A 14,859-nucleotide genomic window follows, 5' to 3' on the forward strand; every position below is an offset into this window, starting at 1 on the left:
CTACAATTTTACATTAAATTTTGCTAGAACTCATTCAAATTTTGTTAAAAAAATTATATTTGATAAGAATGAATTGGGATTTGGATCGAAAAATGCAAAATAACGATCATTTTTTATTTAAAAATAGAACTTTTAGGAAAATTTAGTCACTCTTGATGTCATATCAACAAGTACATTTAAATCATTCATAAAACTAAATATTAAAATCTATGTGTGAGATATGTAAACACTAAACAAATAAGAATTATGTGTTTTATATATATATCCCCCAAATAAATTCCAATTTTTTTTCAGACCGAGCTTTAGGTGGGCGGGTCAGATTTGACTTTTTCGGGCTTTGACTAAGACAATGCGGGCTCGAGATGGCCCAACCCGCCAAATTTATATTTTCTCATAGCCAAGCATGCTTAAAGACCACAGGGTGAGCCCGTCGAGCCGCCCACCCAATGCCAAGATCTACATCACACCAACAAGAGAAGACACTATCTTTTGCAATTAAGCTAATTGCTTTATATCATTTACAAAACCAAAGTAAATATATAACGTCTATTCAATATATTTTTCTCGTTCTTATTATGATTATCTATTCTAAATTTGCATGCAAATATATAATCAGAGCAAAATTATTTTAATATGTGCTAAAAATCACAAAGAGCCTGATTTGAATCTCAATTCCGGAAAAAAAAAAAAAACTTTAATAGATAATTAAGTATTGAGTATTTTCAAGCACTAGCTGAATATCAGAGATCCAATATTTAAATGGAAGATTTATATACATACCAGTCCATTCCTACCTTCTTACATATCTAATACTCAAACTTCAATTTGTAATACATAACATAACACCTTATGCACCATGCATGAAAAGATATATTTCACTTTTCAAAAGGTAAAAAGGTATTACTTTTGATGGTATTTGAAAGATTTTGGTGGTATATACGTAAAAAATTGAACCGTATGTGTTACATATGTAAATACATAAGAATTGGGTGATATGCATGTAAAAAGCCCATTATTAAATTAGCTTATCCTGCGCCCCTATTCTTAGAATAAGATTGTCAATTTTATGTGAACATATTTCTCGATTTCTGTTCGGGTAATAAAAATATAAAAACATGCTACACAAAAATAAATTCTACAACGAAAATACAGAGTCAAGTTTCTGAAGGATTTAACGACTTTCCCCCCGCCATTGTTGACGATCTCAACCTTGACTGTGTCGTTCTTGTCGCCTCCTCAATCCCAACCGTCCGCTTCCATGATCGAATGCCTGAAAATTCAACATACGTGTTAAAAGGTCAAACTCTTAACTCTCCCCATTTCCATTATTTATACCCCTTGCATTCACTCTGAATTCCCACACAGCAAGCAAGCCCATCTGTTCTATCTTAAACCTCAAGTAGTTTTTACACTCTTTAATCAACCTAATGGCTTCTCAAGTAATCGACAGCCACAGGGAGGGTGCCGAGATCTTCAAGGGAGATGAAATCTGCAGGAGGAAGTCCATTGAATTGCTCGAAGAACTCTGCCTTCCAAAGGGTCTGTTTCCCTTGGAAGACATTGAGGAATTCGGCTATAACCGTACTTCTGGCTTCATATGGCTGATTCAGAAGAAGAAGAAGGATCATGTCTTCAAGCAGATCAAGAGAGCCGTGTCTTATGCGCCGGAGGTCACTGCCTTCGTTGAGAAGTATAAGTTGAAGAAGATGACTGGTGTTAAGACGAAAGAGCTTTTGCTATGGCTCTCTGTTGTGGAAGTCTATCTCGAAACTCCCACGTCTGAGAAACTCACCTTCAAGACTGGAACGGGACTTTCAGATAGCTTTATTGCTTCTGCTTTTGAGCTGTAATGCTATAAGATAAGATGCATGGCGAGAAAAAATAATACAGAGGATTAATGTATAATTGCAATATTATCATTATTTGTGATGCAATTTTACATGATCTTCTATTGTTTCTCTTCTTTCGTGATTTTGTCATTAAGAAAAAAAAAACTTATTATAATATCATAATCCTATTAGTAGGATGATGGTATTGGAAATTATGGAATTAAATCATAATATTAGTTTGTTTTGTATTAACAGTAAAATAAATTTAATGAGTGGTTTTCTCGAAGAAAAAAAAAAGTGTCCCATTGTCTACTAGGAGGTGATCAACAAGATCTCCTTTTGCATTGTTATTATGCTTTCTAGAGGAAGAATGTGGATTCCTTTGGCCTACTAGCATGTGAAAAACAAAATCTCAAGAAGGAAAAAAGGTGTCACTCGATGTGCTTGCAAGCAATCATTGAGATATATTTTTGCATTATTGTTGCGTTTTTCTGGAGAAAGAATGTGGAGTCCCCTAAGCCTACTAGTAGGCAATCAATGGGGTCTCTAGAAGAAAAAGGTGTCCCACGACCTGCTTGAAGGAAATTAACGAGATCTCATTTTGCATTGCTTTTGCGCTTTCCAGAGAAAGAAGGTGGAGTCCCTCGGCTGTTTGTATGTTCAATGAGACTCCTAGAAGTAAGAATGCAAAGTCTCCAACATGTTTGTGTAATCAACGGGGCTCCAAGAATAAAGATAATGGAGCCCTCGACCTATTTTTGCGATTAATAAAGCTCTAAGAAAAAAAAGGCGGAGTCCTCCAGCCTGTTTATGCGAGTAACAGGGCTAATCTTTTGTATAGTTGTCATGCTTTCTGGTGGGGATTTCCCACGCTACTATCGCACTTTTTAGGGGAGATTTCTCACACTATTGCAGTGATTTCTAGAAGAGAATTTCTTAGTTACTATTTTACTATTAGGAAAAGAGAAAATATTTTTTTTTTGCATTGTTGTCACGCTTTCCAGAGGGGATTTCCCGCACTCCAACATGCTTTTTAGAGAAAAACTTTTATGTTATTGTCACACTTTGTGGTGTAGATCTTCTACGTTTTTCAGATGTCGATATTTGGAGATTCACATCCCCTGAAGATCAACAGATGGCAAATGCACCATAATTTTGAGAAGATAATGCTAACACCATTGGAATATGAGTCGACCCTTTCTTTGAGAGCATGGAAGACTGAGCTTGCAAAGTTCAACCATATCCTTGTCAAGCACAAGAAAAATAACTCGCCAGTTAGAACGCAAAGACTTTACAATCCATTCAAGTGAGGTTGTTTCCTTTTGAAGAAGAAAATATGAAGTTGCGGGCCACTTATTGATATGGAAGATGTTATAGTGAATTTATGTCTTTACTTCTATTATCATGTTACAGGCTTTGACTAACATATGATGGCATTTGTACCCTTTTAGTCACCTGATATGGCATTAATACATGATGATAGTGCTTTTGTTTGTACATCGTTCTTTTGCTCGATATTGTAAAAATTTTGATGTTTAATCTGAGGTCATTTTTTTCCTTTCCTTGTGAGTTGTGGTTGCCCCATCTCCTGGGCGGTTATAAAATATAGTTGCCCAAATTTTGAGCTGATGATCATACTAAGTGATTGGAGTTTTTGCTTGATGATCATACACTGTGATGTGATAGGTTGAATTGAGTTCCCCTGAAATCGATTAAGCCTAGAATAAGGTGTTAAAGATGCTTTGTATTTTTCAAGACTGAGGCATAGATCACAATGAATCATATTATTTTTTCATAAAAATATGATTGCATCCACACTCAAGAATAATATTTAACAACATACTAGTTGTTGATTTTGAATATGCTAACCCACAACAGAAGCTTTTTTCACACGAGCTTATAAAACAGCCCATGTATCAAAACTTAAAGAGATTAGCTTTTTGATCCAGTTGAGGAAGAACTATAGTATGATGGGGTGTCGAGGAAGTATTATTTATAAAATTATCCTTTAATCTGGAAGTGATTCTCGAAAACTTGATGTATGAATGAAATGTGGGATGACTATCCCACCATAACTATGCTCAGATGTTAATGTGAACAACCTTTCAAAACTACTATAAAGTTTGCCCCTAGCCTTGAAGAAGCTGTCATAGATATTGTGTCTGGATAGGATGCTGGAAGACTATCCCACTAGGTTTTTATCCACGACGTTGACATAAACAACTCTTTTGAACTACAGTGAAGGTTGCCCCCACAAAGAAGAACACTTTACATAATCTTCAAAAGGTTCAAAGGAGGTTTCTTCGCCAATTGGATGATGTACATCATTGGGAAATGAAGTAGAGGATCATTATCTCATATTTGAAGATTGTGTCAAATAGGAATTTATTTCTCATAAACGATGTTGAACTAATCCATGTCGGAAGGTCCACAACAGTAGAGTAATGAATTATCATCTTAGCATTGCATGGAAACCCAACACACACTCATGTAATTAAAGAGAAGTAATTAGAAGGATACACCTCAACGTTTACTTGGAAAATTAAATCACAGGGCCTACGCGTAGCTAAAATAACTCACTATGAATTGTGAGTACACATTTCCACTATTCTTTTGAATTAAGGAAGATGGGAGTTAGGAGTTGCTTGAGTTGTGATGACGTTCGTAGGTCGTAGAATCTAGAGTTAGGATTTACACGAGTTGTTGATCACATGAGCCTTAGTTGGTGACATGGGTCATAGTAATGATCTGTGATTACATCCATAAATAGTAGAGATCGAAGTTGGAAACTACACTAGATATAAACCACATAAGTCGTAGTTGATTAATTAGTTTGTAGTGGTGACTTCTGAAGACGTATGTAGGTTGCAAGGGCTAGAGTCAAAAGCTGAACGAGCTGTGGACCAAATAGGTTTTATTTGGTCACATAGGTCATATAGGTGAGCTTTGATGACATGTCAATAGTGAATGCCAGAGTCTGGAGCTACATGAGGTATGAATCTCATAGGTCATAGTTAGTCATATAGGTCATAGTGGTGAGTTGTAATGGTGTCTGTAGGCCACAGAGTATGAAGTCAATAGTTGCATGAGTTATGGAATATGTAGGTCATAGTGGTGAGTTATGATGGCACACGTAGTTCATAGAGGTCAGATTCGGGAGCTGCATGAGTTGTGGACCACGTAGGCAGTTGTTGGTCACGTAGGCCGTGATAGTGAGTTGCGATGACATCTATAAGTTGTAGAAGATAGAGTTGGGAAGATAGATTTGGTAGCTACACGAGATGTGGACCTCGTAGTCTTTAGTGATGGGCTTCAAGAAGAAAGCTTTGGGAGTCCGCAGAAAGTCACTCTCTTTGGGGTGTATAGTTACATCTGTCTTTAAGGTGCATCTATGTGCTGTATGTGAGGCACATTATTATAATGTCATCAGGGTGTGTTGTTACACTGTATGTAAGGTGCATTATTACACCATCTTTGAGAGGCATCCTTGCAATGTATGTGAGGAGTGTTATTCTATAGGATGCATTGTTACTTTGGAATGTTTCAAGTTTCCACAACACATGTAGTGTTTCCATAAGAGGTTTCATTGTAATGAGTCATGGGCAGTTGATGGCGGCTTGCGGGTGGTGGCCAACTGTGTTCGGCGACTACAAGAGTGAGCGTATTCAACGGAATTGCGTTGTAGAAGTGATGTTGGGCTTAAACTCTTCCTTCAAGCTTCACTCTTCTTTGGATCAAGTTCTCTCATCCTCTCTCTAAGAGGAGGGTAAGGCTATATTTATAGAGTATGATAGGGGTTTCTCTGCAAATAAGGGAGGAATTTGGGCCACTTCATCGAACGATGGCAAGAAACTACTTCGATCGGACTGCGTTCGGTGAAAGTTTGAGTGCCTTATTGATGTCAAAATTAAGCAAACTTGGGCTCATTGAATTTTTCTCGTTGAGACGCTTGATTTGATTATAAATCTATCAGATTTAGAATGTTTTTGACCTTCCAATTATATATTGAAAGCTTCTAAATCTGGTTTAATAGTTTGATTTTGGCTTGATTTGACTTGAATTTGACCAATATTGGTATCGTTGTGTATGCATCATTGAGTCGATCAATTTAATTGTGAATTTGCTAAAATCAGAGTTCTTGATAAATTTTAATCGAAGTTTAAACGTTTATTGCTCAAAAATTGTCTCGAGATTCATGTCATGATCTGAGATTCATGTTGGATGATGAAAATTTGTTGATGATGTATAATGAAAATTTTTAAATTCTGTCTTACTTTCTCTATAAAATATTCTTCTTTTTGGGCAATAACAGACACACGATTAGTTCAAACTTTTGTCGGTTAGTCATGTCGCAAGTGCAATTAAGGCAAGTGAATAGGTTGTATCTCAAGAGTAAAAGAGATCGCCGCCGTGAACTTCGGGCAGTATCCCTACGCCGGCTATGCCCCGAATCGGCCCACCATTAGCCGGCGGTGGATTCCGGAGGATGGATCGCCGGGGGTTGAGGGGCTCAGGGAGAACCCCGATTTGGTTTTCTTGAGGACGATTACAGGTATGCTTTTAGTTATAAGGATAATCTTCAAATCATCAATATCTGTTCTAAAACTTCATGTCTGATCACAGGACAATCTCAGAGCATCTTAGGCGTCGCGCTGATAGAAATCTTATCCCGACATTCGTCAGACGAGATGTACCTCGGCCAGCGAGACTCTTCAGATTGGACCAAGGAAGCTGCGGCATTACAGGCATTCCATAGATTCGGCGAGAGATTGGTCGAAATTGAAAAGAATATTTTGAAGAGGAATTCAGATGAGGAGTTGAAGAACAGAAATGGAGGTGTTCGTCTGCCCTATACTCTGCTGTATCCGAATGCTTCCGACTTCAGTGGAGTGGGCGGGCTGACAGGGAAGGGGATTCCTAATAGTGTCTCTATTTGAAAATTATTTTACATTTATACCCTTTTTTATTTATTATTTATTTATGTTGAAAATAGTAATTGTTATGTTGTGTTTCACTGTAATTTATTGGAAATATGGTTGTTAAGCTCTATTGTTCGAAATAATATTTTTTAAAAAAGCTTTTGGTGTGTATTATAAATGTATATATTTTTGGGCATTTGCACGAAAAATTATTTCATACGGACACCGTATGCAAAAATGCATACGGAGTCTGATATCTACCGTCCATCACAACAAACAACCCTAAAAAAAAAATTTTAAATTGGGTTCACTGTTATACATCTTTGTTGTGATGGACGGTGAATATCAGACATCTTATGTATTTCTGCATGTAGTGACCGTATGAAATAATTCCGTTTACACAGATACCATCTAATTCATATATAGGGGTGTAAAAGAGCTACTTCAAGCTCGAAAGTGTGTTCGTGTTCGACTTGTTTGCTTAGCGAGCCGAACACTAGCCGTTCACGAACAAAGAGTCATTTTGACAATCCTAATTACTTAGCCATATGATGTTAAAGATCATGATAAGATTTAAAACATTATTTGAATCTAATTTAATAATTTTTATTCTAATTTCTTCATTAATATTTTATATGAGTATAAATCTTTGTAGTCAATTTAATTTTTTAAATATACTACTAATCAATTATATATATATATAAAATTAATTAATTAATTAGTAGTATTTCGAGCCAAAACGAGTTAAACACGAACGAACAAATATTTATTCGTGATGTTCGTGTTCTGCTAGTTAACTTAGCGAACGAGCCGAACACAAGCTTCTTAACGAGGCGAACACGAGCTGCTCGCGAATAACGAGCCGTTTTGACAGCCCTACACATAAGAATGTAGTGGTATGAATGTAAATTTTGGTTATAATTTGCACCAATTTTTAAATTGGTGATGACAAAAGCTTCGAATAGCTTGAACATGTTTGGGCTAGTAATTGATATTTGAGAGAGAATTTGAAAAATGGATGAAAGAGGGTGTTAGATTTGTAAATTGCAATATTTTGGAGTTGATTAGTATTACTGAGAACTACCTAGCTCTCATGACATGTTACAAATCATTAGAGGAAACTACGTGCATAGCACTCAAAACTTTGTTCTGGTGAACTATACATCCAAACAATGTATTAAATTTTTGTCATTGAACAATTTTTAATTTATACAAATCTTTATTTAGTAGAGTATCTAATACATATCATATAACATTGGTTGGTCGGCCCCATAAATTTTTTTAGTCCATGGCATACTCTCGAGTCCACGAACAAGTTGTTGTTTCATCTAGCTCTTTGTTAGTAATATACATATTAGCAATCACACAGACAAGCGGCTTGTCTATGATCGATTCCTTCAAAAGGGAGCAGATGGATGGCAAAACCATTGCTGTTGTGTGAGTAGGATTCCATTGATCTCGAATAGTGTTAGGAAAGATGCAGCCTTCACCATTAATGTTTGGATGAAAAATTTTGGTATATTCAATAGAAATGCAAAACACTGCACCCGCAAAAGGGCTATCATCGGATCCCTTACTAGTTGCTTCCAAATTAAGCATATCGTTATATATTTTATAAATAGTGAATGAGGTCGGAGGATTGTTCCCGATTTCCTCTAACTCATTTTTTATCCTTTTAGGAGCCATGAATAAAAACCACAAAGCACAAACACCATAATAAGAATAGTTAATCGCACTTAAAGCATGTCCATATTCACTTTGGCATTTTATTTTCACTTGATTAATTATAATGTTAGAATAAACATGTATAAATAAAGGCAAGAGAGGAAGTGATAAGTGAAAGACATTAAAGTAGAATATTCTCATCAATATGTGTATATTAGCATAGAAAAATTTACTATCTATGCCTTAAAATACATACAATTGTTAAAGATCCACTCTCCGACACAATCCCTCTCTCCCACTCCATTTTCTTTTTGAGAAACATGCCCGAAAATTTTTTGGACATAATTAACCCCAACAAGAAATCGACTATTGTGTTATAGTTAGTTCATTAAGCTTATAAATTGCTTTGACCTAATTCAAACTTGTATTTAAACCTTTATTCAAATAAAAGTTTTTTTTTTTTTATCTTTAATTATTGGTTTAAATTTGGAGTTGATTCGAACCTTTGACTTGATCTCATGTTAAATCATTAGTGGCAAACATTGCATGATATGTGGTGATGTGCAATGGTGGAGATGACTTGATGATTGGAGCAATAGGGTAGGCATTGTGAGAACAATGATGGCATGTGAAAGAGAAGAATAAGTTTAAAAATGATAGTGTTGAGAGTAGGTATTGACGAATCAATAACAATGCATGAAGGAGAAAATGAGTTCTTGGCAAGTGCGTTGGATGCACGCATTAATACAGACAAACAACATTGTGAAAAGGAGAAGATATGTTTGTGAAGGGAGCACTGAGGGCAATCATTGACAATCTAGAGATGATGGGATGGAAGGAAGAATATGAGTTTGTGATCGTCACATGATTGGAGACGACATATGAAGGAGAAAAAAGTTCATTTTTATTCATGATAAGAGAAGTTTACAATGTTAGTTCAAACCAGTGCTTTAAAACAAGTAGAATAAAGCCATAAATAAAGTTTACTGTAAGTTTCACAGTATGTTCAATATGATGACGTAAAGGTTAATTATAATTCTATCCTCTTTTTTTGGATGCGCTTTATCCAATTTGCTTAAATTCAACAATTTATTATCATTTTTAGAATTCCTCGGAATAGAAGGCACAAATTGATAAGGAGTCAGATGCCCTAGAAACCTCAATGTAAAATCTCATAAACTAACCCTTTAGTTATAGTTGGGTCTTTTACACATATACCACACAATTCTTATATATTTACATATGTAACACCTAATTTTCTTATTTACAAAACTAAGCTTAATCTTAAATAGCACCTAAGAAAATATCACGATTTCTAAGTTTATAAATGATCATGCATAAGCTATGACACCAAAGTGTTACAACAAATGTAAATATCAAGCCTTAGGGGTTAGATATGTAACTATGTATGTAAATTTCTCATTATAGTCATGAAAATCTCAAGATTAATGGCACGAGAAGAAGATGTAGCACATTTAATAATGACATATTAATAATTTCTATGCAATTATTTTAAATTTTAAAAATATAAATATCTAAATAATGAGAAACCCAACATCTTGCTTTTTATTTGCACATTTCTTTTTCTCTCAAATCTCCACTCATACTTCTCCTTTTCAAAAACTCAACTTGTTGAGGTAAAACCCTCTTCGCAACCCTAATCTCTATGTTTCATTATTACCAAATGTTGTACTAATGATTGAAGTTCATGCGAACAAAAGTCTTAATGACATTATAAGTTTTTTGGTGCTTAACGTTTCTTTTGTTTTCTTAGGATAGTTGATTTGTTAAACTTGACTTAGTAACTCCTTTTTAGAGTAATAGTTTCAATTTTTTTGTGTATAAAGGTAAAAACCTAGTTCATTTTCTTTTATCAATTCAAAATAGAGCATAATGGTTGATTATAAATTAAGTTTTGCAAAGGGAGCTAGTTAATGTCTAATTTTCAAACGTTAATCTTTGTATTCAAACTTGTGACATTTGTCTTGGTAGTAAAAAGCATATCGCTTGCCTTAGAACTCTTGAGTATATATAAAATCGGTACCATAGTTAGAGACCTGATAACTTATATAACTTTTGTAAAAAATGATCCAGTTATATCATTGAGTTAGTTTTAGGTTGTAGATAAAGAAGGAATAATCTTACTTTGTCATTTAAAGGTGTGAACATAAAAAAGCCAAGAATGTAGTGAATGAATTACGTGTGCATGCACATGTGTGTATTGATCCATTCTAAGGCATACAATAACTTTATTTTCAACACTTTCGTCAGACAAAGAAAGGACGCTTGGGAGAAATATCTCGAGCGGAGGAAGGTGGCTGCCAGAAGGAATGGTCGGCCTATCCGTCGGCTCCTGCTCGGACTTCAGCGCCATCGTCTGAAGAAGCAGAGCAAGAAGCTGCAAGTGCTTTGGAATCGCACGGGACACTGGAAGTAGCTGTTGAGGAAATCGTGCGAGAGGTTGTTGTTCCCCCGGCGCCGCCAGACGTGTAAGGTATCCCCGACCTCCCTCTGTCGACTGAGGGACAGTGGAATGGTGAGGAAGGATTCTCTTTTACAACTTCATAATGGGACTAGATCATGGGTATAAAGGGTATAAATTCCTTGGATGAATTTTCAACTTTTTATTTAAACAATATTTATATTATCTTTTGGTGCAATCGATCCGATCATTAGAGTGGTGACCATCTACTCTCCTTTGGCGGAGGCAGTCACTAATGAGATGGATGGGGTATGTTGAGGGTGCTCTGCACCAAGTTGAGGCTGAGAGTAGCCACACGGGTCCTCTATAAGAGGCCCAAGTAGAGGTGGATGGTAGACCAAAATCTCCCAGCTCGATGGAACGTCTACTACTCAAACTAGAAAATTTGTTCATTCAAGTTATTGGTTTTCCTTAGACCCGAGAGATGTACATGTTGATTAAGTGGGTAAATAAGTTGGAGAGGCTAGAGGAAGACATGGTCACGATCTGTGCTTGGGAGGATACACTCTGCGAGGAAGTAACAGTTATTTGGGCAGAGCTGCTGGTCAGCCGGGAGGCGCCTTTGGGCACCCGGATACAAGCTGAAATAAATATAGTAGATAGGTTAAAATTATGTTGCAAGATTTTGTATAGGCTACTGTTTCAGCAAAATTATGTCTCAGAAGCAGTTGCCTAGTCTTGTGAAGTATTTTCTAAAGTAGTCGCTAATTAGTTGATGTAAATATTTTTATTATAAAATAAAATTTAAATTAGTTATCTCAATTTGTGTGGTTGAATGACTTTCTTTCTATAGTTTTGAAGACAAATGACATTGATGCCCCTAAGTAGATTTGACCTCCTTCCATTCTCTATAAATAAGATTGAAGCAGTAGGAAATCTCGCACGACTATTTATTTTTTAAATTTTCTTAGTCGGTTATTTCTTTCTGTTCATCTTGCCTTTCATGGCGCCAAGTATTCCTAAGAGCACTTTGAATCCATTCATCCGAGGAAGTGTCCATTCTATTTGCACACCAAGTAGAGCTTCTCCGAGAGTCTTGTGTGTATGGCAAGTTAGTGGTCTTATGAGCTGTCGAGAAAGATGGCCGAGTGACCGAAGATTATGACAATGATATGGTCTTCTATCAGAACTAATTCAAGTGTGGATTAAGGTTGCCTTTCTGCCAGAAGTTGAGGATGGCAGTCCCCGGCCGCTACCGTGTCATCCCTATGTAGTTCATGCCCAGTTCTATCACTGTTATATTGACGTTTGTTATCTTTATTTGGTTGTTGGCTATTTTATAATTGACTGACTCTTCTCCTACTCCTTCGATTTCAAGGTCGGACGTGATGGTTACACAGTGTTCTTAGTGAGCTCCAGATTCCGTCTTGTGGGACTTGAGAACAAATCAAGGAGTTGAAGCTGAGGTTCCTGGTTGGTTCCCGCCAAGGAGGTTGGGTGATCAATGTCCGACCCATTACAAGCTCTCCCATGAAGATTAAGATCATATCAAGATCCTTGAAGGTATATGGGGACATGTTTGAAGGTCACGATATGTCTTGCACCAGTACTTGGACTCTAACATTATATACAAGGTTTTGTGGTCAAAGGAGTTCAATGGTATGTTCGACAAACTGCAAGAGGCCTCTAACATTTAGGAGGCAAAACGAAAGGAGGAGGTTGCTGGCATGGCAGGCAGAAAGAAACCAGGGGCAGGGTTTGTCTGCTCATAGGACACACTACTCTTCAACCTCTAAAGTCGTTGGTGTTGAAATATAAACTTGATTTTTAGTTTTTGGGCCTTAGTTGTTTAAATAAAGCCCAATAAGAGCCTATTTTCTAAAAGCATGTTCTAGAAAATTCTCATATAGAAGCTTATTCTAGAGTAATCCATAAAGTTGTCTAGAATGTGTGGTAGGTATGAAATTATAAAGAGAATTCTTGAGAGTCATTTGTAACCATTACATTAGAATTGTAATGACACAAACCCTAAACTCTAAAAGCCACAAGTATAAATAGGGGTGAAATCTTTGAGTTTGTATGAAGCTAAGAAAAGGTGATAAATAGAAGTGTAGCTTTTTCCATAAATTTTTAACCATTGTCAAATCCTAAAAGCTTCTCCATTTCAGTAGTTGGTTCATGAGGAGCCTACACAAAAGATAGGGAGCTCGTTTATTTTCATTTCAAAAAATACTTAAGTCATTTTGCATTTTCATTGGAGAGTTGTTGCTAACTGAGTTGAAGGTTTCCTTGTCATGTGTTGAAACTTCCATAGTTTGTTGGGTAGGCTTCCCCAAGCTCAATGCCAGATCAAAAGTTAAGACGAGCCGGTCCTCATCCTTTCCTTTGTCAGATTTTGACATTGAGGCTGATGATAAGGTAGAGTCTGATCGTCAGGAAGAAGTCCCTACCCACAGGAAGGAAATAGCTCATGCTGAGGATGTCTCCCCATTGCCTCCTCCTCGACTGAAATGTAATGGATCTCCTCTGAGGTGGATTCCTTTCACAGTGGATGACCTTAATGTTTGGTTGAGCTTTGTTGGATGATTTGTCATGGTGGACACTGAGATGGACTGATATATGGCGATATTTGCAGCGGTGGGCTACCCATATCTTTTTATAGAGGTGGTCTAGTCCGACTAATTCGAGGAGCTATTGAGGAGGTCGGGTCAGCTCAGTGATCGATACCACTTGATGGCATGGGCAACTACCCACTTTCAATCTACAACCTTTCATCAAATGGAAAATAAAAAGGCAGCTATTGAACAGAGGATAACTAAGGCAGCCACCCGGATGCATCTAAGACCTTGGCGAAGGAGGCAAGAGAAAATGAGGAAACTGTGCCAGTCCTGGAAGATGAGAATGAGAGGTTGAAGGAGGCGATGGCCAAGATGATAACCATTGAGAAGAAAATCGAGAGGCTCTCCCGACAACTCCAAGCGAGCATCTCCTTTGCCATAGGTAGGTTTCTTAAAGAGGGCTTGGTGACACTGAGAGGGCTGACATGAAGCAGTTTGCCAACCCTTCTCTCTAACTCAAAGAATGACAATGAAGAATCTATAAAAACTACCGCAGACGGAGGTGACAGTGATGATGGGTCGGTCGCTTATGTTTTGTCTTTCTTCTCTTTTTTTTTTCTCTCTGTACATAAGAAAATATTATTTGTTTTGCTTAGCTACATCAATAGAATTGTATAGTTACAAAAGAAAAACTTGTTTAAATCATCTTATAAGAAAAACTTTTTGTCATTTTTATAACTTTATTGCTTTATATTTACTGTATTTTATTTTACAGCTCAATTGCTTGTGATGTTGTGCATGATAAAGCATTTGATTTTGAGATGTTTCTTTTTTTTTTCTCTTTATGTTAGTTTTGATTTGTATCAACTACTCAACTCAACTCTTACACCTTTCATTTCTCTTTAAGTAGTCACCTTGGTCAAGCCTCACCTTTCGACATGCTCGGATATTATCGCGACCTTTACAGAAGTAACCCTCGAGACTTACTGTCAGGATGATTTGTGTGTCACTCAACTCAGATCTTGGCGCTAATGAGTGAGGCACCATTTTCAGGGGTAAACTTGTTCCAAGCGAGAATATAAGATTTTCGATTGATGGCATTTAATTAGTTTTTATGTGGGTTATCATTCAGATGTTAATCGTTACTGCTGATCAAGCTTCAAGGTAGATGCCAATTAGGCATCTTTCATCATTTTCAAATTTACAAATAGTTTCTATTGATTAGATACATTATGTCGGTTTGAGTTTTTCTAAATATAAGATTTTCGATTGATGGCATTTAATTAGTTTTTATGTGGGTTATCATTCAGATGTTAATCGTTACTGCTGATCAAGCTTCAAGGAAGATGCCAATTAGGCATCTTTCGTCATTTTCAAATTTACAAATAGTTTCTATTGATCAGATACATTATGTCGGTTTGAGTTTTTCTGCTCAGGTATGATTTTTTAAGGGTAGGCTAAGTTTT

General features: G+C 36.5%; 2 protein-coding genes across 2 annotated transcripts; both read left to right on the plus strand.

Annotated features, from left to right (window-relative positions):
• The first annotated feature begins 1,379 nt into the window (after positions 1 to 1,379).
• LOC110038530 lies at positions 1,380 to 1,957 on the plus strand. Its single transcript, XM_020743400.1, has one exon. It carries the CDS (start codon positions 1,428 to 1,430, stop codon positions 1,848 to 1,850), a length of 423 nt encoding a protein of 140 aa, XP_020599059.1. The 5' UTR covers positions 1,380 to 1,427; the 3' UTR covers positions 1,851 to 1,957.
• Positions 1,958 to 5,438: 3,481 nt separating this feature from the next.
• LOC110027648 (linoleate 9S-lipoxygenase 1-like) lies at positions 5,439 to 6,766 on the plus strand. Its single transcript, XM_020729197.1, has 3 exons — positions 5,439 to 5,521; positions 6,221 to 6,381; positions 6,453 to 6,766. The coding sequence occupies exons 1-3, from the start codon at positions 5,439 to 5,441 to the stop codon at positions 6,764 to 6,766; spliced, it is 558 nt and encodes a 185-aa protein (XP_020584856.1).
• The last annotated feature ends 8,093 nt before the right edge of the window (positions 6,767 to 14,859 follow it).

Source organism: Phalaenopsis equestris, unplaced genomic scaffold, assembly GCF_001263595.1.
Source record: "Phalaenopsis equestris unplaced genomic scaffold, ASM126359v1 Scaffold000002, whole genome shotgun sequence".
Lineage (NCBI taxonomy): Eukaryota > Viridiplantae > Streptophyta > Magnoliopsida > Asparagales > Orchidaceae > Phalaenopsis > Phalaenopsis equestris.

Bases quoted from the DNA above. Each gene is read 5' to 3' on its own strand.
- LOC110027648 (XM_020729197.1), top strand. From the start codon at position 5,439: ATGGCGGCTTGCGGGTGGTGGCCAACTGTGTTCGGCGACTACAAGAGT. The intron at 5,522-6,220 runs GTTGGGCTTAAA...TTGTATCTCAAG, and splicing joins AATTGCGTTGTAGAAGTGAT to AGTAAAAGAGATCGCCGCCG. The intron at 6,382-6,452 runs GTATGCTTTTAG...GTCTGATCACAG, and splicing joins TTTCTTGAGGACGATTACAG to GACAATCTCAGAGCATCTTA.
- LOC110038530 (XM_020743400.1), top strand. From the start codon at position 1,428: ATGGCTTCTCAAGTAATCGACAGCCACAGGGAGGGTGCCGAGATCTTC.